The sequence below is a fragment of the Sinohyriopsis cumingii genome, chromosome 9 (assembly GCF_028554795.1).
Source record: "Sinohyriopsis cumingii isolate HCF-2022 chromosome 9, ASM2855479v2, whole genome shotgun sequence".
In the NCBI taxonomy this organism is placed as follows: Eukaryota; Metazoa; Mollusca; class Bivalvia; order Unionida; family Unionidae; genus Sinohyriopsis; species Sinohyriopsis cumingii.
The window spans coordinates 52,143,560-52,166,536 of NC_142969.1; the positions used below are offsets into that span (position 1 = coordinate 52,143,560).

At 35.0% G+C, this 22,977-nt stretch overlaps 1 protein-coding gene across 3 annotated transcripts in view; it reads left to right on the plus strand.

Annotated features, from left to right (window-relative positions):
* The first annotated feature begins 6,201 nt into the window (after positions 1-6,201).
* Positions 6,202-22,977, plus strand: part of LOC149791813 (natural resistance-associated macrophage protein 2-like) — a 42,304-nt gene continuing 25,528 nt past the window's right edge. For 2 of the 3 annotated variants that reach the window (XM_089970322.1, XM_089970324.1), the window contains exons 1-3: positions 15,087-15,218; positions 21,949-22,110; positions 22,452-22,574. In XM_089970322.1, coding sequence (XP_089826448.1) covers positions 21,955-22,110; positions 22,452-22,574 — 279 coding nt within the window. In that variant the 5' untranslated portion in view covers positions 15,087-15,218; positions 21,949-21,954. Of the gene's footprint in view, positions 6,565-15,086; positions 15,219-21,948; positions 22,111-22,451; positions 22,575-22,977 lie in introns of those variants that run through there. The other variant, XM_089970323.1, reaches the window with a different exon arrangement.

The following is a 22,977-nucleotide window of genomic DNA, read 5'->3' on the forward strand; positions in this document are numbered from 1 at the left end:
ATCAACATACTCATTGATAGAAGCAATCTCTGACTCCACCACTTTCAATAATTTCAGCAAGGTTTTATACGGCGGAACTTATGAACTTGACAATAATATCTTTAATGTCGACATTAGAAGTTTTAAGCATACTAGTTTAATCTTCAAAAATCACAAGCTCACCGGCAGAAACGACAAGAACAACTCACGACTAGTAAACTAAGACAAATCCGGATTGGTTGCAAATCTTCTGATAATCAAATCAACATCATTTTGGCCCATCGACCATTTTGCATTGAATAAAACAGCTTTCGTTTACCGTCCCTGATTAAATGCGTAACAGCTTCAACCGGTGGTGCAATTCCATACGAGGCAAGTAAAAACGATAGTGCGGGTCACCACCTATGCAACCGAATTGGTGTCAGTTCATGTTGACAGGTACAGGTTGATAATACCGGTTTCAAGTGTACGTGGCACCTTCTATTCGAGTTCATTTCACATTAAAGACACCAGAGAACGCTTGGTTGATCTTGCCAACGCTAGTAAATTACGATTTGTCAACGGCACGACCTTCTGCGACCAGGTAATCGAGGTATCATTGTTAGATGGTACCTGACGATTTGTTCCTGTTAATCGATAGCTTTTTCGACTCAGGCGCCCATATAAAATGCAGGATCATATATATTTGAACTGAGCTGTTGTTTATACATTTCTGATTTGCAATCACTGGATCTGACAATCGCTGTCAAGCGGCTTCAGACTGCAATGTTTTTGTTGATGAAAGAAAACCGCTTTGGTAGTGCTCGAATCACTAACAGCCGTACTCAATCGCGAACCAATAGAACCTCCTGCAATCACAATTGTTTTATAAGGTTGCATCAGCCCTGTTGATGCTATCAACGACTCGCATTGCAACCTATATAGCGATTGGTGCAGCGTACAATGTCTTAGCCCCGAGCACATTTGGTGCACCAGTAAATAATCCTTGTTCAACATCATCAAGGCCAGTTCGATATTATGTTGCAAAAATGGGTTTAATTGAGTTAACAATGGGCACGGGTTTCAAATGTCCACGTACGACTGTCATTATATTAAATGTCAAGTCGATCTCTAATGTAGAGTTGTATCTTTAACGTTTCACTCCACATATCAACAATATGCTAGTCTTGATCCACAGGGGTGAAACGAGTCTGTAAACTGATTAGTATGACACGAATGATACTCAGGTGCTGCGGTGGTAATCGATATAAAATCACCTGGATTGATTCTTGGTGAAAACCCAAACAGTATATGACCCTAAACTGCTACGCTAGTCATTTCAGATGTGTTTTTATAAGTACCATTGTCAGGGTCGAAAGTTAAATTGACCTGCTCGTTTAGGTAATTTTTACAATGGCGTGATAGGATATACCATACAAGAAAAACGTTTACCATATGGAATGTCGTCAGGCCGGCCTAAATCTGATCTTCTTGACCAAACTCACAACGTAATGTCAACTGCGTTTGTCCGAGCCTCTCTTGCCATACAGGACAGAACCGTGCTTGCGCTCTTTGCACGTATATAAAGTTTAGAATTTTTGGTGTTCACCAGACGGATGCTTCATCGAATTTCCTCATTGAAAGATTCCATTTCTTATGTGTGGGACGAACGTTTAAGTATATTCCAGGTGGCACCAGTGTCTGCTGAAAAAGGGTTGTGAAAGGATATTAGGCCATCTATAATAAACTGGCTGTGAGATTTGTGGGATTTAAAATGTGCGTGATTCACCAGTCTCACTGAATTCTGGCCTCCTTGATGAGATTGCAATCAACAATGTAACCCTATGGGTTGTGTTTAGAACAAACGGTTGCATAACATGCTTATATTTTACGTAGCACAGGCACCACATCAATAGATTCAGAATTCATCATCGGTGTTGAATTAATGTAGTTCGTCGTATACAGCATTGATATCTTCGGCAAGGTCATGCAGCAGAGCGCTAGATGTATATCTGTCGATTCTGGAATTGGTGAGCAGCAGCTGGTCAATTGATGCCGATTCATTAATGACTTCGGGCGCTTTGTTTACAATCGATCAGAAATGTCATTGGTTTCACGTAGTCCACCAAGGCCTTCTCCGTTTTGAATTTGTCTTCTGTGCTACTTTTTCAGCAAACTCTTCGAGTAATGATATAAAACGTCCTTGTTGCTCTGATTTGTATCTGCAACTTGTATTCGGGTGGCACGCGTGGTATCCTATCAAATGCATATCTAAGGATTTCAGGAAGTACACACATGTCTTATCCAATTTCAATAACGTATTTGTTGACATTCTCACTCGTCTTTGATATGTGCCCAAGAGGCTTTGCTGGTGTTTCATCGATAGCCTTGGTCGTCTAAATATGTAACGAACTGGTCCTGACTAACTTTTGATCCCTTTTCTCCTGTCACGTGTACGACTGCTCTTGTAATATCCTCGGCAAGTAAAGCACCGGTTCTAATGTTTGTTCCAAGCCCACTGTGAGGTCTTCCCGTGGAGTTTGTTGCGACTGTTACATATATTCGCTCTTTATGCGTCCGTCTTCTTGAATCATTTCATAGTCTTCATGGGCGACTTTACGGCGTCGATACCCATACTTTCCTCTAACATCACTGGCAAGCATTCTATCTCATGGTTATGATCGCTAAATTGATGCGTGAATCGTCCACGCGTCCAAAGCCGCACGATATTTACCCCTTCAAGTTCCAAGCAAATCGATGGTGGCAAAATTATATGGTTAGTTTGCCCCGACATTCATTCCATGTTTGGTCAGCAGCACAACAAGACCAATGACTATTTCCAAGGCTATGTGTGTCAACGAAATAGTACCCACATGTTACAATCGTCACGAATCACTTTAGGCACGTGGATATCGTTGAGTCAAATAGTCTACACCAGTGCTTTTGTGTCGACGTCATGATAATATCTGTGATCAATTGATTTGGTTTTCAAGTATTAAATCATCATACGCTGTAAGTTTATTTTCATTTGAATCCAAATCATCAATGTTATGTGATTTTCCGACGGTGTAACAAACAAACAAATTGACCTGTGGACGACAAAGTCGTCTTGGTGTTCTCACTCAACGCTTTTTTAATGTCTTTAAAATTATCATAACACGGCTGGTCACATACATCGAATCCCACGTCAACCATCTTAAATTCATATTCAACAATAATCCAGTGGTGCCACTGATCAGTTCACGAACCGAGTTTGCAAATACTGAACTTTCAGTTCCATCACCATGCTTGGATGGTTTGCGTATTCCTGGATTTTGTTTCTGAAAGCATATGAAAATTTCCTTTTTCGTTATGCTATTGAATTATATATATATGCCATTGAATTTTACATATATTTTATATATATATGTTAGAACTAGAGTTAGATTTGCGGTGCGCATCATGGTACATAGTATAAACAATATGATTGTATATATATATATATATATACAATCATGTTGTTCATACTATGTACCATGATGCGCACCGCAAATCTAACTCTAGTTTTAACACATAATTGATGAGTTGATGAGCTGCGATTACTGTTCAATGTGAAGGAAATAATATAACATTTATCTCACTTAACTGTATAAAATATGTCAGTGTTGATATTGGTGTTGCATTAATAAAATTACCAGGTTCACCATGGTTTAAATATCTCGGTTCAAAAAGTCATCCTGAACATAATAATTGTGGATCCGGTCGACAGCTGGGTATAAAATGTATTCTAACAACCAACCTGGACTGGTGAAGCCATTCTGAACCGCCTTTATGCTGCGTGTTACCGACATGACCTTACTTATAAGACTTCAGGTGATATTCATTCACGTCAACGCATCGACATAAGATGTCATATATGACTTGAATGGGACTGCAGCACCAGCCGCTGAAGAACAAATCGCATGATATAATTTCAAGGGTGGTGGTTCTCATTGGAAATTATGCTGAGAAAAACAAACAAACAATGGACACAAGAAAGGAACATTACGAAACATATTGTATAGTTAAGGTCGACGGTGTAGAGATGAAGCAGCTGTGAAAATTTTAGCAAGTGTGGCAATGATTACAAATGAAATCGATCGAACACGGTTGACTAAACAATCGCTGTGGCAATTTTACCAGTAGGCGGGCATCCTGATTTGTTCTTTTCTTTACTCGATCATGATTGCGATAGACAAAGTCAATTACACATCTACATGTACGCTCTAACCATAGTTGTTGTTGTCAGGAGATAAAAAAAAAACACTGAGAAGTTGATGTCAAAAGAGTTAGTGTCGCATATGCAACCGTTCGCTTTTATGCACGTGGACAGCTAACATGGCCGCTGTTGTTACAAGTGGATCCTGGTAAAGAATGTATCGGATGAGTTGCTATGTCGTTTACCAATCATAAAACACGAGTTCATCGTGGACATGTCAATATTCATTATGATTATGCTAATGTGGAACGATTTAATCGCACACTCGCGGAACGGTTATTCCAAAATCAATTGTTGATGAGGTCTCTGATGCATGGGATAAGTCTCTCGAGTGCTGGATCACACAAATGGATAATACGTCTTCCATTAGCATTAAACAATGAAGTCACATGCACGCTCGGATTAAAACCAAACTAATGTGATTTAACAAAAGACAGATTTACTCAAAAAATTATCTCACGATCAGCACTGTTACAAGCTATTGGAGGTACGTTTGTTCGGTATCTGTATGTACATGGACAGTTAGGACTCGGATACCATCTTGTTATTGCCCCAATATGGTCCGTCGATCTACTTGCTATCTTGGAACATATTGATACTCCATGACAACCAACACATTACCGTTTGGGACCATCAACGGGTGGACCAAAAGCCACAAAGTCGAACAGTGTGCTAAAGGAATTGCAAATCGTTTCAATGAATGCGGAATTACAACCAATATGTGCTTTAACAAGAAAACAAACATGATGGCCAAACGTATATGTGGAGATTCCATTGGGAAGTATCTTTCCCTTGACATCCAGCTGAGTCGAATTCACTTTAGTGCATTGGTAATTACCTATGCCATGTTGTAGACCCCGTTTCATATTTGGGGTATATTCGAAATAACGCCGGTCTGTAAGACATGTCGTGTTCTAAATCATTTCCACACGTACGCGCGCGACGCCTTTTGTCATTTGGTTCAACGGCAACTGTAAACATTTTAGGCCGTAGTCTCACATACTCATCGACTGGTTTATATATGCATTCGTCTTTGAACTTGCTAATAACACTGTTTTTCGTGTTGCTAAACAACGAATGTTGTTTCGGAAAATTGCTGGTGTCAAATTCATTTACAATACATGGATGTACCATGTCTGCGAACACACCACTGGTCGTGATGTGCATCAACAGCAACCAGTGTCAGTGTACATTGTCTTCACCCAACCCTGATAACACGGTCCAAATTTGTCATAGTGAAACTATTACATTAGCAGCTTAGAGAAGATAAGCAGGAATAAAACAACAAAGAAACAGCTTGAGATTCGACTTTTAAAACTGAATATTAAAATGTCCACAATCAAAGATTATCCAAGACTATGAGGCTGGGTCAGTGAGGTCAGCGATGAACCTTCAAAGTTTGCCTTTTGCACTCTCACGGACTAGATCTTCACGTATACCTTTGCACAGGTTCTCTATGCTTTTCCAGAATACCTAATTGTTCTTGACAACATTTCCATTGACAAATTCATAAACTGTAATGAATAAATGAACTGTAATTGTCCCAGCCTAGACGTCATGTATTTTCCATGTTGTTGGGGATGACGTCTATTGGTGATTTTGATGGCTAATGATGGCATTATTAAATGGCCATCATGTCCACCTAGACTTTAAGACACCACAGTGAGTTGCTGTTGTATGGATAAATTCAAAATTATAGATTGCATTTGCTTGTGGGCAACACCTTGGCATGCGTCAGTTATATTAAGTTATCACAAACGTTTGGAACTGGGACTTTTTTTTAAAGATCGAGCAATGAGTTGGCTGATGAGAACTAAACAAATGTTATCACTAGTCCTCTTTCGTGACTGCGGGTAAATATGACTGTTTTCAAATGCATAGTCCTTGCCGCGATATAACATTGGTGGTTCAGTTTGCCCGTCACGCCTAAGTACTATATAAAAAAATTGCATTGTTGCTGATCAGCGACTTATGTTAATTTATGGTTGTTGTTTGAAGGAGAGCTTTCTACGTGAACGTTGAGACATTGACATCTGGAGTAGATGATATACGGAACTTTCATATTTATTTGTACCGGAGTAAATTTCTATTTATTTTGCCTGCTTCTGGGAACATCTTTTAATCTCAAAATAGTGTAAGTCGTGGTCGATGAGCAGTTGCTAGCTATTAAATACATGTGTGCAACGTCTGTACGGATACGTCTCACCATTGTCCTTATTCTGTCGGTTAAGCATCGGAGCAAGATTCGTTATATACACGTAGTGTGATGCCAATAGTGTTTTTTTCATTTCAATCAGCAGCAAAAAATCAATATGGATTCATCCATGTTGCCCATGCCGGGATAGTGTCTGAGGATAAAAGCCTTTATCGTGAGTGAAAACATTAACAACCATACCTGGTTTAGGTTTTTCAAATCTTTTCAGTGTGACCATAACCTGCACGAGAAATTCGATATTAACAGTGTTGAGCTCGCAACGGTGCCGCCAGTATTTTCTGACAGGTCATGGTTATCACGAGCGGAATATAGTGCTGACAAAAGTACCCATACGAATCCAGTGTTGTCAACATTCTTTACGTTGATAACTGACCTTGGCGTGGATCACACTGGTGTATCTATTTATCTGGGTTGGAATATTGTCATGTGATTCTCTAACCACTATTCGTATAACAATTTGAAATCAGGTACTTGTGATTACTGTCCCGGCTACAAACATGCTCAGCAGCGTCAGTAGCACTAGCAGATGCAAGACGTTTTTGGTTTATCCTTAATGCGACTACGGTATTTTTCATCCTCAATACCACGACAATTTTGTTAGAACTTGCCGAATATCTCAAGTATCTCGGCATGTTTTGCACTTCTTGGAATTTGTATACTACTCTTACATGCACATTGTGCTGTTGTTGGATTAATGACCAGTGGTGTATTCATTACGAGTATGGGTCTCAATAATTCAAGTATGTCAACTTTTCTCGTGCGACTTAGCATTTTTATCCTACACTGGTATTTGTACCAGCTCCTTTAAGCTGAAGCACGGTAGACATGTTTCACATAAGGGAAAAGCTTCTACAGTTAAGAAGTCCATCAAGAACTTGATTTTTTATATTTTGTATTTTATCATGATCCGAAACAACAATAGCTTTATTCCTAGCCAATAGTTCATTTATTTAAGTATCTGTTTATGCAATTACAGCTCGATTGGAAGTATGGCCGTAAGCACAATATAGACGATCAGCAGCATTGCATATTGGTGTTGTCATTTGGCGTGTTATCTTAATAATCCTTAATGAATAATATATCAACTAGGCCCAAATAAGCTTAAATGATTCGTCAGTTAGTACTGCATTAACTCGCAAACTACCAGTTGGACCTTCAAGGCCTGTGTTCTAAGCGTATTGTAGCTTACGAATATCTCATATATCGTCTCTGCTTCTCAAGATTTAAAAAGGGGATCAAATCGCGAGCATGGGTGAGGAGGTGACAATCATTCTTCCACTCGCCCGTGATGCATGTCTTATTAGTATGCAGCGGTATTTTATACAAAACCCAAGGTCCGTCAGCAACAACACGAAATCGGAAATCAACCCTTGTCAGCAAAGTAAGTATGCCTGTTTCAGGGTTCACATAGCAAATATCCGTGGCGGCGCTAGATAAAATATCTTTCAGAGAAGAGTCTCCGTAAATAACCTCAAATGATTAATCGCTAAGTACAGTACAAAACAGAATTATGTCCGGCTAATATTACACGTCTTTTAAGGTTCATAAAAATATGTTTTGGGTCGTGTAAATTTTGGAGATTCCTTATATGTTCTCATTGCTTCTCTTCTGCATCTTGATATCTTATTTGCAACGCACTGTATAGATTTCATTCACACAAACCATCTGCTTAATTGATGTGCTTTTGATGTCTCCACAGTTACAGTTCGAACCTTTTCGAAATCATCACACATACACGCTTCTGACGTAGTCGACGTTTTAATCAGAGACTCTACTTTTCCTGCACTATAATGTTCTTGTTCTGTTCATAAGTCTGGCCAGTTTATCCAGATCATTCCAAAGTTTATTAACTTATCAATGTGATTACTTAATGTGTCTGAAACCTCATATAGCATCACATGTGCCTCTTTGATCAAATGATAATGCATTCAAAATATCCAGCGACTGAGGTTTCTCTGCCATGTATTTTATACCTCAGTCGTTTGTTAGTTGAATGTCATTTCTAGAGACCCGAATGAGCGTCTTCAAAATATTTTGAGTCATATTTTCATTACATACTACAACAATTCTTTAATATATAATATTTTTACAATAAAGCTGTCATTTTGACTTAGTTCCTTGAAATTTTGGAACACAACTAATTCTAAGCATGATCCATGTTAGTTTCACGAGACGTAGTGTGGGCAATCAATATCCGTTTCAAATACGTTCAAAGATTATGATTGCTACGTTTCCATTATGCAAATCGACATTGAAATAATGAAATTTGACTTTCACTTTTATATTCTTCTAGACTTTGTTGTCTCCCTACTTAATAAGAAATATTTTGTCTTATTCGAACCAATGATTTTCTGTCTGTGAGTTCTGTAAGTTAGTTACCACGGTTATTTTCTGTGTTGATAGTAAAAATTGAAACCAAGTATCTGACTTAAAGAAATCGTTTGGAAAGCACGTGATGTGCCCCTCCCCATGAGCTAATATAAATATTTACTATTTATGCCTCATGAAATGATAATTATGGATAGTAATTATAGAAATATTAGATATTTCCAGCTATTACACTAGAAATATTACAGTTTCTTTTTGATATTAGCAAAACTGGTGAAACACGGTGCAGATTAAATCTACATAACTTATCTCTCTCTCTCTGAACTGTAAGGTGCGTATGATCGACCGCATTGATAAAATCTGTATCATTTGTGGATGATGTAATTTGGCAGCCAGCTTATATAGTTTGGCAAGTATTGAATAAGAACGTACTACATATTAGCCGTATACAGCTTAAAGAAATAGTCTGCGTTTTGACCACTTCCGTGGATTAAACATCCACTGGTTGCGTTATTGTATGTAGCATTCTTTCAAAATCATGGGGATATAGGCTTTGGCTTTAGGTCAGGATCCAAAGAGGACAAGAGGCAAAAGCCCGAATGCGACACTACTAAAACAGATTTTTGACATGTTTCATATTGATAATGTCGGCTTCTTTGCAGCTTATCTTCATATTACAAATTGTTCCTCTGTTGGGTCCAGAGATGCGTTCCTCTGTTTGGTACAAAAAGTATATTACAGCAATTAATAAAGTGTGACTAAACATTTTCAAAATAAGTCATGGAAACTTTTGCAGTAAGATTCACTTATCCAGGTTTCAAATGTACCTTTGTGGTCAAGCTGGAATAAATGACCTATGAAACTGAGGGGATAAAACTAGAATTAGAACATGCACGTTGGTCAAGGGGCTGAATGTTTTGTCATATGCATGATCTCAGAACGTGGGAAAATAAATTATTAAACCGGAGGTGAAAAACGTGCTTGTCGGATGGACAGAACGACATAATATAGGGCGGATGGATGGAAGAATGGAAGTTTTCAAATTATCTTTGTAGCTATAAATGAAATATCCAATGATCGTTATAAGGCATACTAATTATTTCTTTCTGAGATATAATATTCCAGTGAAAATTTAACATCCGCTGTTACCATGGTGCTTAAAATTTTGGAATCCTTAACATTTTGGTTCCTGCTTTAGGGGAAACTAGCCATTCCCCTACGACAACAATCGAGACACCCCCTTTCACTTCTCTAAGCATGATTATGCAAACTAATATTGTTTCTTCAGCCTTGCATTTCAATAAAATAGTATGCACTCAATTTGATTAAAAGGTTTTAAAAACGTTACAATGAATAAGTAGTGAATGATTTGTACTTTTCATCATTATTAGATGAATTTAACATTAAATTTAAGTTGATATAGCTGTGAATTAATATGAAAACTTATACCTTTTTGTCACATTATACATTGAAATGAAGAAAGACTTGCACAATAAGCAACTGTCACTCAATCATCTTATGTATTTGTCGTTCTTTAGGTCAATGTAAAAAACAATGTGACACTATGTAATGCTCATGTTTAACATCATAACAATGTCCTTGACACCTACAAGCAGTAATTTAAATTGTGTAAAACGGGGAGAGTAAAGTGCCTCCGCAATTGTAAGCAACTCTATGCAAGGAATCATCTATTCTTCAGATTGTTCGAAACAGTACGATGTGACTTCTATTCGTCTTAACTCTTCTTGAATAGAGTTATTTAATGATTTATACAACCTATATTATCTGCAACAAAAACATTGTTGAATATGGTTTTTTCCAAAACATAGATCAGTTTTCGATTACTTAGATTCCTTGATATCTTGGTTCAGTATTTTTTTTCACGTCATTGAGCTTTATTGGCATGATAGTATGTCAAAGTGATTTGATAAAAGATAAATTGAAATAGCTTTAAATGTTATCAAACATTGGAGTTCCTTCAAGGTCCTTTGATATAACATTGCACATTATAAAGTAATGTTCACGGCGTAGATGCAAATTTAAACATTCAAAAATTTAATTTAAGGTATCATAATTGTCATCACCAAGTGAAACCACTGTAAATACCTGGTTTACATATAGAGTTAATAATTCTAGAGATTTGATTCTTTCAAGACCTAAGACCATGTTTTGATACAAACATTACTTAAAGCTGTATTAGTACAATAAACAATTTATTAAAAGACACTCGACGTTTAAAACAATTACTTTGAAAGAATCATAAAACAAATTTGTTTTCGTTACATGTGATTGTTTACTAATTTGTTTAATAATTGTTGTATCAAAACATCAAATGTCTTTTTGCGTTTTCATTGATATAACAACAACATTTGATAGTAGTGTTCAGCGACAAGATCATTCAATGAAATATCTAATAACGATGGTAGAGTCGGTCGTTGTTCAAGAACAACGATATTATTATATAATTTTTTTACATGCAAGTACAAGATTTACTAATGAAATTTAAATATAATGTCATCACAAAATATTTATGGTCATACGATTTTTAAAATCATGTTCTGACTGCGTGTATATATAATGAGCAAAAATGATTTAGCATTTTTCAAAAAAGACTGCGATATAGTCTTTTAATCCAGCAATGACATTCGAGTCGTCGAGTAGTTTTTAATATGTTATAGGTATTTTAACCTTGATTCAAAGGTACAGTTTTGTAAATCAGATTCTGAAAACAGGTTAAAAATGTTTTCCATCCAGTAAATACATTTTATGTGATTGATTTGCAGCAACTGCCAAACTCACCCATTACCACTGTTATACTATTTTTATGCGAACAAGTACATTCATATAACATTTCTTGTATTTGTCGAATATTCATTGCGGATATGTATATTTCATACAAATAAATGCGCATTTTGCAAATTAGTGTCTTTCATATGATGCTAGTGTTTGAATTAAAAAAGATAAACTCAACAATCCAATAAAGCTTTCAACCCCGGATCCTGGAATCAGGTTTTGGATGTAAAAATAGAATTTTATTTCTTATTGTTTTTAAAACGTACAAAAGGTGTTTGTTTGTACTGAACTTTACACTATAGCAGAGTATGCGTTTTACTACCAACGGTAAAAGTAAACGAGTCTTATAGGTGCCATTACCACTTCATAACATATGATTCAAGAAAACCCAATCTCCAGTTATCGAACATTTAGGAATCTAATATATGATCTTTGAAAACGATGAAAATACAAGGTTGTGTAATATGATACTTCCTCCATGCACATCTCAATAGCAAACACCAGGACGTGACCACCCAAAAAACACAACAAAGATTTTTAAATTCACTTTTGTTCAAATAATGTGAATGTGTGAACATAACAATCGTACACGAAATACGGCATTCAGTATTATCATCTGTAGGCATGACCAGATCCTTCGTTATTATTATTTTGTGTGATTAAAATGGCCTAAGTTAGTATTGTACATACTTAGTGTCTAAGGTTGGCAATACACAATATTGCAAAAAATGATGTTCGCTGTTGGTGTCGGACTACTAATTATTATATGGCCAAGGAACTAGTCTACCGGTGAGGTATTAAATACAAACTCTATTTAGAGGAACCTATTGGCTAACAAAATAGGTTAAATATGTTTACATCATTAATTCCACAAATATCATCCTATATACTATAGGTAGAATCAGCAATATTTACATTTTATTTGGATATCCTTTTGTTTATACCATACTGGCCAAATATCATATGAAATCTTGGTGCGAAGAATGCTATTAGGCGCAGACCCTATGGCCATTCTGTCTAACAAAGAAAGCTCTATAAATGCCGCTGAACACCTACTTTTCATGACTAAATGTTTTTCTATATATTATGACAGAAAGTACGTTTGGTTTATATGCCAACTTAATCCACACATTTTTGTATGTTTTGATATTTGAAGATTAACCGTTATGGGAGTAATTCAGTTTTCAAACCCTTAGAGAGAAGCATAATAAGTTTCCAGAATATATTTCAACCAACGCTTATTCAATAGATTAAAATAATTTCCGTTCTATACCGATACTTATATAAAGTTACGTTCGTATTAATAACGGAGGGCTACGATGCATATCCATTTTGAAACGTTATTCTAGATTGAGTATTAGCTTATAGTATTGATAGATCACTTCACATCCAGCGGTCCGCTTGGCTTTGACATATCCAAACTGGATAGGTAAGTTCTAAAGAGGATATGACAGATATTTCGGCATGGAGGGATGGTCTTCAACAGATGTTGTGAACCATTCCCTCGTATCTAAGATATATTTCTGCCCTCCTGGATTCAAACTGGTACGACATCGGGGTACTACGCTGAACAGTTTCCGGATAGGAGAGCGAAATTGTGCAATCAACCTTGTCGTACTGGGTCATGCCATTAACTCTTCCTGTTGATATGGTGCTGTGCAGACCATGTAACACATTGTAAACAACTGTCCACTGACAAAGTTCCCCAATGGACTGTAGAATATGCACCAATTTTATGGTGACGAGGTTAAATGGTTGGGCATGCACTGCACATGATAAATAACTAATATTGATACAATCACTTGAATAAAAGGATCAACAATTGGAATAGTTCTGTCTTAGAGCACAGCCATACAATTTTGATATTGTGGTAAGGTTTACTGAAATGGCTATTACCGGTAAAAGAATTGACGGCATTCAAAATAAAAGGCTGTAAACTTCAGACTTCTGATCATGTTCTAATTTAATTACAAAGGCCAAAATTCAAAAGAAATTCATTTGAAAACGAAATGAAATCGACACAAATCACTAAAGCTCAACATGATATCCAATAATCACTATATATTTTCCATGTGCATTTTCCATTCTCCAAATACTTCGGAAATAATTAGATTTTTGTCAGATTACTACACAAAATGAAATAAAATAACAAGTAGAAAGACCTAAGATACATCTGTATTGACTAATATCTAAGGTAAAACACTTTGTTAGGATCAGCGTGGTACTAAGCGAAAAACAATTATAGCGATCCAAGATCCAATGAAGAAGTTTTGTCATGTTTATTCTAGAGTTTTATATGCCCGAATTTTGACCAATTAAGAACCGAAATAAGAGAAATTAATACCAGAATTAAGACCAATAAAGACCAGAATTAAGACCAATCCGCTACTCTTGTAGCACAAGAAGTGATTATTACATCACTATGAGTATAAAAAGAGGCGGTGTGCCAGCTCTGACAATCCTTATACTACCTCATTTGCGACCTTTACCTGACATATGGAACATTTTTGACCTACTCTCACAATAGCACACAAAACGGATAGCAGCTGAAGTTAAGTGTCATGTTAATACTGGTCGACCTAACCATATGCACGGCTTCTATACTCAGATTTAGAGCTGCAACAAAACCTCATTTATGTATTCCAAATTCGCATTTTCATCGTTATATGTGCATGACAAATCAGTTCGAGATCAAGCTGAATCTAACACTGTTATTGTTTCCAACGCTCTTCTTGATAAGCGTAGCCTTCCCTTTTCTTTTTACTTTATTGTCTTTTATAAGGGTGTTATCGTAGATGTTATGTGCAGTAAAACGTTATTGCCATTACCTTAGCCGTCTCTACCAATAATTCTTGAACGATGCAAAAGTCTAAGATTTACGCTTCGCCTTCAGAACATGGTAGATTAAATGGGTGTTATTCTGTCTACTTCACGCCATTCGGTGACAAATATGTACTACCTTTGAACTTTATATATATAAAATACAATTGTGCCGAACCCATAAATCAACCATTAGGCCATGTCGCACAATAGTAGGTTATATGCATGAACGTATATCGTTTTATGTTCTACAGACAGCAAACAGGCTAGAAAAAATAAAATTGTTGTTTTTCCTTTTCTTGTGCCCAATGTTTTCTCGCCTTTTAAGATTGTTTCTAATAGGGTCTGCAGACTACACCTATAGTACAACAAGGACTAATACATGTTAACTCTACAAAGTTAAGGAAAAGAGATATGAGGGTGGTCAGAGTGTTTCCAATGGTAATATTTCCTTGTTCAGATGCGTTTTAATTTCAAAACCTGATCCTTAAAGCTATTTAAAATATATAAAACGAATGAAAAAACTAGAATCTTGAATTTAATACTAATAATGAAGAAATAATAGTTACGTATGTATCAGAATCAGGTGTGATTATATTTAAAAGTGATATGTATATTTGTGATCGCAAAGGCTGATTGCACGTTTTATGCTAATTGTGCCGCCAGCCTCGATCTTGAGAAAACACGTCTTAATCATAAGGTTCACACAGATCACGTGACTTTTATGTAATGCTTCTTTAAGGAGCGTTCGGGTTGTTTAAACGTTATTTTTCCTTGGATGTTGTATCACACATACGCTTAAAAATATATTTTTGATCTGATTGAAATCGGGATAATAGAGAAAACCACATGTTAATTGTATAATAGGTAAGTCGTTCAACTTTATGTTTCTTGACTCTGTAGTCGTTGTGATAATAGAATTCTAGTACTTTGATTGCACATATATACTAAGTCATCAAATATATCACTAACCTTGTCGAATTACACTTTCAATGTACTGCATATAGTAAATTTTGATATAATTTTCCTCATTGATTTTTAGTCTCATTTGAAGTCTATTAAAATTTCGGACGTATATATTTTACATTACAGACAATCTGGGCTATATTTGTAAATTTGTTCCGAACTTTTTTTGAATCTGCACTAAAGTCTGTATCAGCTTTGGAACTTTAAGATTACCTTTAGTCTCAGCCATAGTGTAGTGGCCTTTCCCTAGATTTTTTCAGTCTGCGCTAAATTCTGTGTTGGTTTCTAAATATTTGCATTTAATTTGGTGTCGACCATATTTAAACTTTTTGCTGAATTAATTTTATGTACGCCCGTTGGTCACGCCAGCTGACACTACAACTACACGAATTTGCATGAAACCAAGTGAGTAATTCCCCTATGATGTAAAATCTTGCAATATATGTTTATTTACAGCCAGACTCCACCCGTGACCCAGAGCTGAAAAGTTCAAATACATTTCTGCCACAATATAATACGTTTTTGTATAACAAAAACCATGGGCACCATGGACACGCGAATTTGGGACAAAAATTGCATTTCAACTTCTGATACCAACTACAACATCCCTGGCTAAAATGACTTTGTCTTCAACAAGATTAATTCGTATGTTGAATACAAACATAACATACCAAATGACTTGTACCTATCCCTATCCAACGACGAATCAGCCCAAAGTTCTTAAATCAACTCTTAAAAAAATCTCGCCACCTCCACATATAACTAAAATGTAGGGATGATCCATGGATTTGATGCAAATAATCTGGTGCAGAATAGTTCCGAAAAGTAAAGGAAATTAATATAGTTTCGATTACAATTGCAAGCTGAGTTCTTCCTCTTGCGAAATATTAAACGTCCGTTATCAATTACCAAGGTAACTGTTACATGGTTCCAAGCATCTTTTCACTGCAGCTGTAAGTTTATTTTATGTCAAAGGTTTGGGAACCAGCCTAGACATATGTCCTATACATGCTATTCTAAAAGAAATTAAAACGTTCGTCTCACTTTTCTGGAAAATGAGTATTGTTAAGTACCTTAAGTTACCAAGCACTGTTAAAGACAGCCACAAGAAGACATTGTTATCCTTTGTAAAAATTTTCTTCAACTGGAAATATGTTTGATTCATGCAATTATTCCACTTCCGCCCAATTTTTTTCCCTTCTGCACATACACACACACACACACACACACACACATATATATATATATATATATATATATATATATATATATATATATATATATATATATATATATATATATATATATATATATATATATATATATATATATATATATATATATATATGAAGTTTAACAACGTCATAAACTATTTACAACGAAGAAAATTTGGCTTTTCGATTCCTCTAGCAAAGCATTAATAATAACAACAACAACAATATTACTACTATTACTACTACTACTACTACTACTACTAATAATAATAATAATAATAACAATAATACTAGCAATAATAAAAATAACAATGAAAATAATAGTAATAATAATAATAGCAATAAGACTAATCTTAAATCGCACGTAAGGATGAAAAAGTTATATATGATTTAAGTTTTCTTTCGATAAATTAAAGCCTGGGTCAGATACCACGGCGTGTCCTTGGGCAAGGTACTTTACTCCAACTGCATTAGTACTAATAGCCTACTTGTGTTGCTGTGCCGTAAAGCACCATACCGAAGCAAACAAACAAGTTATTTGTGTGACACCACTGCATGACGCATAGTGAGAGAGATTTTAAAAATGACTGTTTGCTTTCAGATCATTCATTTCGAACAAAACAATATATATATATATATATATATATATATATATATATATATATATATATATATATATATGCTCATGAATCACAAGGACACAATATTAACGTCTGAAAACAAACATTGAAACGCGCAATCCTTGAAAAGTTGATTGTTTCCTTTGTCAATAAATTATTCTTTATCTTATGAAGCAAGAAATACCCCGCCACATAAATATTTCCCTTCTAGATTTCCTCCCACATTAATGTGAACTCGGCAGGTCTGTTAGCAAAAATCCCAAAGAGAAAGATGTGATTTAAAAATGCAGAAACAAGACACCTTCCTTAAATTAGTTAATGTCAATTAAAAATACGTCAAGTATTCTTGAATCGATTCACCAGAATGGCAAGCAAAGCACTCTCATGCATTTGTCAAATCCTGAATCTTTGATAAACTGTTGTTTATGGCACATCAAATATAAACCTTTCTTCAGTTATAACATAAGGGAACTCTGTTTGAAATATCTTCCATTCTTGGCCTTATTTTAAGACATGCACTCTCCTCTTCACACATATACGTAGAACATGCCGAAGATAATTTGTTAGTCGTATTCACACAGTATAGTAACTGTATAAGATAAGATATGTCCGAAAATTTCTATATCTTTGACAAAGAAACGATACTGATTTAACCAAAGACAACGTCTGAACTCTTGCGTTAAATATTCATGGTCGTGTGGTTTTAGACTTGCATGTCTATTAGGCCTGGTGGTTCGTTTAATTTGTGTTGTGTAAAGGATATTAATGTATTTTATCTCATATTAAAATACAAGATAGAAGAAGAGTTAAGAAAGCTTGAACTTCAGACAGATAAAGAGGAGAAACAAATTGCAATTAAAGAGGAAAGAGAGAGGAAAATCAACTGGAGCAAGAGGAGATACAAATGCATTTTAGATAAGGAGGAAAGAGAGAGGAGAACGCAAGTGGAGAAAGAGGAGAAACAAATTAAATTAGATATGGAGGAAAGAGAGAGGAAAATGACATTGTAGAAAGAGGGGAAACAAATTCAATTAGATAAGGAGGAAATAGAGAGGAAAATGTTTTCAAAGAAAGAGGAGAGAGAAGACAAGTGCAAATGCAATTAAATAAGGAGGAAAGGGATAGGAGAAATCAATGAGAGAAAGAGGAAAGAGAGTCAAATACAAATGCAGAAAGAAAAGGAAGAAAGAGAATTTCAATATGGATTAAATGAATTAGAGCTGGCAAGTGAAATGCGCATTCCGACTTTATATACAAATTCAAGTTTGATTTTCCTAAGTTTGGGATGAATGATTCGCCAAGTACTTTTCAACGTTTACGAACATAATACATCTGGTCTAGATAATTGTGATGCTTACATCGATGATGTCATCCTCTACATCGACACCTGGAAAGACCATTTAGCGACAATTCAGAAATTCTTTGACCGACTCAATAATACAAGTTAATTTATCCAAAAGTGAGTTTTGCCGTGCATGTGTACCATTTCTAGGAGATATCTTGGGACATGGACAACTTAAACATATACATGTTAAGGTCGAGTCTATCTCTGAATTCACTGTGCCAATCAGTTAAAAGCAACTGATGTGATGTTTGGGTATGACTGGAAATGCGTTACATTTTCTCCATAATTGCTGAAATCCTTACAAATTTATTGAGCAAGAAAACAAAGTTGCATTGGACTGAAAACTGTCAGGAGGCTTTTGATAAGTTAAAAGCCAAACTTAAGAGTGAACTGGTTCTTACAGCTCAAAAGTTCAGTCAGTAATTTAAACTGTCTCTTGATGCAAGTGATGTTGGGGTAGGAGCACTAATGATTCAAGAAGATAAGAATGGTTCTGATCATCTAGTGTGCTATTTTCTTAGACATTAAATAAGGACCAGAGCAATTATTGATAAAAAAAAAAAATCGGAGATTTTTAAGGTCGAGATTGTTGTTACAGGAATATAATATTGACATCAGGCACATCAAGGGAAAAGACAATTTAATAGCAGATGCACTTTCACGTGTATTGCAATATATTGTTCCATGCATACTTTGCAATTCATAAGATATCATCTTATGTTTTTTTTCACCACATGCATATTTGACCTATAGTTTAAAAAAACTGTATAATATAAGTCTTTCTTTTTCTTATGAGGGGAAGTGTTATGTACATTTACTTTAATTGTTTGCTTTTTAGATTTAACTTTCATATTTCATTACATGTTATTGTAATACAACTTTGTTTGCTGGACTTGTTCTTGTCCAAAATTGAGTTCATTTCCTCTTGACCTGATTGACTTTACTAAACCTATTTTTAGCTTCATTATTCTCTAGGTGTATGAGGTTATTATAAGGATTAGTATTCAAGTAAACCTAAAGGATTAAAAATGTTGATCAGGGTCAGGGTTTTGGAGAGTCATAAGTTAATTGTGTTGCAGATAACCAAGGATTATTCAATTATTCTAGAAGGTTATTTTTCATTAACTAATAGTTGCTTTTAGGAAATGCTAATTGTGACCTAAGGTCAAGCAGAGAGCAATATTATCTTGTGACTGTGAGGATTTTACCAGTAATGCTTTGACATCTAACACTTTAAGTTGTATTTGCGGTGGCCAATTTGGACTGAATTTTAATTTTGTTCAAATTATTGAAATAAAGTGATTATTTTCTCTGGAAATATAAAAGTGCTCTGATAATGTCTTGGGTAAATACATTGGAATTTCATTGGAATTTATACGGAATTTAAACCTGAAATAGTATTTAAGCGATTCAACAAGAGACTGCTGACACATCAGTAATTCGCAGGTCATAACAGACACGTTATAGCCTTCAATTTTAAAACTCTTCGGGACTTTAACTGAGTATCATTCAGGACGTTGTATTACTAGTACTTGTGTTGTTAATTACATTGATTAAAATTGGTTTTAATTCACAATGCCGTAAGTTCTGTCTTCTCATTTTTCACTTTGTATTCTTGGGGAAAAAATATTTGTTACATTTTACAAAGCTTGTTGTCTTCACTCTTTTATGTTAGTTATTTTAACAGCTTTGGCTCGTAACAGCACGAAAAATCAACAAGTATTCAATAATTAGCTTTGATAATTAATATAAATTACAGAGAGAAACGAGCACGTCGGCCGATTGTCGTCATAATCGATAGTTTTAGATGACGCTGCAGATGAGTAGGTCCCTCGTACCAAACGCTTTAGATTTTATTTCACAAAACGGGTCTATTGTTGTGCAGTAAGCGTTTGACATTTGGATAACAATAACTATTTATTTATGCCTGAAACGATATGTGTCGGTGGGCATGTCTTTCCTATGAATAAAGAACGCCGGAATTCGTGGATACATCACATGAGGCGTGGTTCAACAGGATTTTAGAAGGGTCACAACCACGCACAGTTGGTACGTTTGCAATCAAGCTGTTACGAAACTCACCGATCATGGGAAATTTATTTTTTTCGGTCTTAATAATATTTTTTATCTTGGTCTTTGCATTCTACGAACAGTTACCATCATGAACATGAAGTAGTGACCATAAATAATAATAATAATAATAATAATAATAATAATAAAATCACGTATTATCACTACTGAAAAGATAACTGAAGTAGCGGAACAAAAACAAAAGCAGCAACAGTAATGATAATAATGCTAATAAAATTAATAATAATAATAAATTGTAATCGGTGTAAATTTAAATATCAACGTGTCTTGGATGTTTATGCAGTGCTTAAAACGGTATAAAACCACCACTGATAATAATAATAATAATAATAATAATAATAATAATAATAATAATAATAAAATTCATTGTACTTTGTGCAAACTTCAATATCAAGGTGATCGTGGGTGTTTATGCAGTGCTCATTTGTTTCATACGAAATGAAACAATATAATAATGCAGTTACAAATCACCAATGTCAATATCTATATTATCAAAACTATTTTTGGCTTGTTTGATGCCTGTTTACATAAAACATACTACAGACAGGAAGTAAAAATGGACAGTCTTGTTATTTACAATACCTTGTGTCCAAAAGAGTATTTCAATTCAAAGATACAAAATACAGGATACAACAAACATGTTTCGTTATCGTAGTTTAGAAAACATAAAAAGTCTAACTCTGGACAAGCTATTCTACCAACATACATAGTTATTTGAACAAATTTAAACACTACATTTATACTGTGACTGACCAATTTGACCATCCATTTTAACGAAAATGTCTGTAATATAACTAAAAAGCTTTTACATCAAGGCACAACAAGGATTTTTTCAGAAAGTCACCAGAATCCTTTGAACACAGACGAAGTTAAACTGGAACTGCAAGGGACCTACTTGACTAAAGTGCCGCCTTTCAATATCAGGGGGAAGTAACTTTGCATTGTTCTTCATTAGAACTAACTGAAATTAGAACTAGACAGCAGATTATAGAGAAACTCAGTTTTCTGATATTGGCAGCTATTCTAAAGAAAAGATGCACTTTATTATGTTAAAAGAATTACATGTGATAATATATTTTAAAAAAAGAAAGATACATTCTGTCCATTTGGGTTCTCGAATCATAGTGCTCACATTGACTTGAGTATAATAAACTTGAGTGGAATGAAACATTTTTGCCGAATTAGTACGGTTTCAGGTTACAAATAATTCCCGTTATAATCATGATATCTTTTTAACAATATCGCCCATTTCCTTGTTTAATCAAGTTGTGAAATTAAAAAAGTTATACCACGCGTCATTACTATGAAGATGCCATTCAAATTGTTAATATACAATTAATTATTTACTCTTCATTTATAAGGGATATATGAATTGCTGTAATAACATGGACGAAATTCAGCCCTTGCTAACATCGAAAAACTATGGGAAGAACCAGAGATATAGCACTGGGTCTGACGGAAGTGGAGAGGAGGTCGAGATTGTCACTGAAAAGGATGACATCCCGAGGTCAAAAATACACAGTGTAAGTATGCATTTGTGTCTCTTGGTCTGCATGTGTATATGTTTGTCCATTTAAGTAAATTTTCCACTTACAATTAATGCCACTTATTTCTTGAATTCAGCAATCGATTCTAATTTTATGTCAACAGCACATAGCCCCTGTGCACGTTTGCAAAAGATGATAACATTACCCGTTGATTTCTTGAATTTATGCAGATACATTTGTGCAATTTGATTTGTAATGACATAAAATGCACGTAAAAGACAAAGCATGTTTGGAAATAGAAATAATTCAGTGTCACATCAAGACAAATACTTTTTGACTTGAGTTTTGGTCACTGATATATATTCTTTCGACTCAAGGTTAAATTCAGTTTTCGGAAGCTGTGGGCCTTTACAGGGCCGGGGTTTCTCATGAGCATTGCCTACCTGGATCCTGGAAATATTGAGTCCGACCTCCAGTCAGGAGCTATTGCCAGATACAAGGTTCGTTAATATGATTTAATGATGGTCAACACCAAAGCAATTAATCTTTATTAAAATAAACCCACAAAAGAATGCTATTCTGTAAAATAAATCCAAGGTTATGTATGTGGCAAATGACAGCCATATTCAATTAAATGTGATACAGTTTTTGTCGTTACACATATCGCAGCTTAAATGAAAGTGGAGTTAAATGAACCAAATTATGCTAAATGAAATATTTAACCTTTTTCAGATGTTTTTAAGTGATTATTTATATATTGGGACTTTAAAATAGCAGGTACAGTATTAAATTTCATTCTGTACTGTAATTTTCTCAGTTGTCACTGTTAATAGGTTAAAGAAAGTTTTCACTTAAGATGAAAAATAGAATCAAATCAGAAAACTATGTTATAAAATAACTATC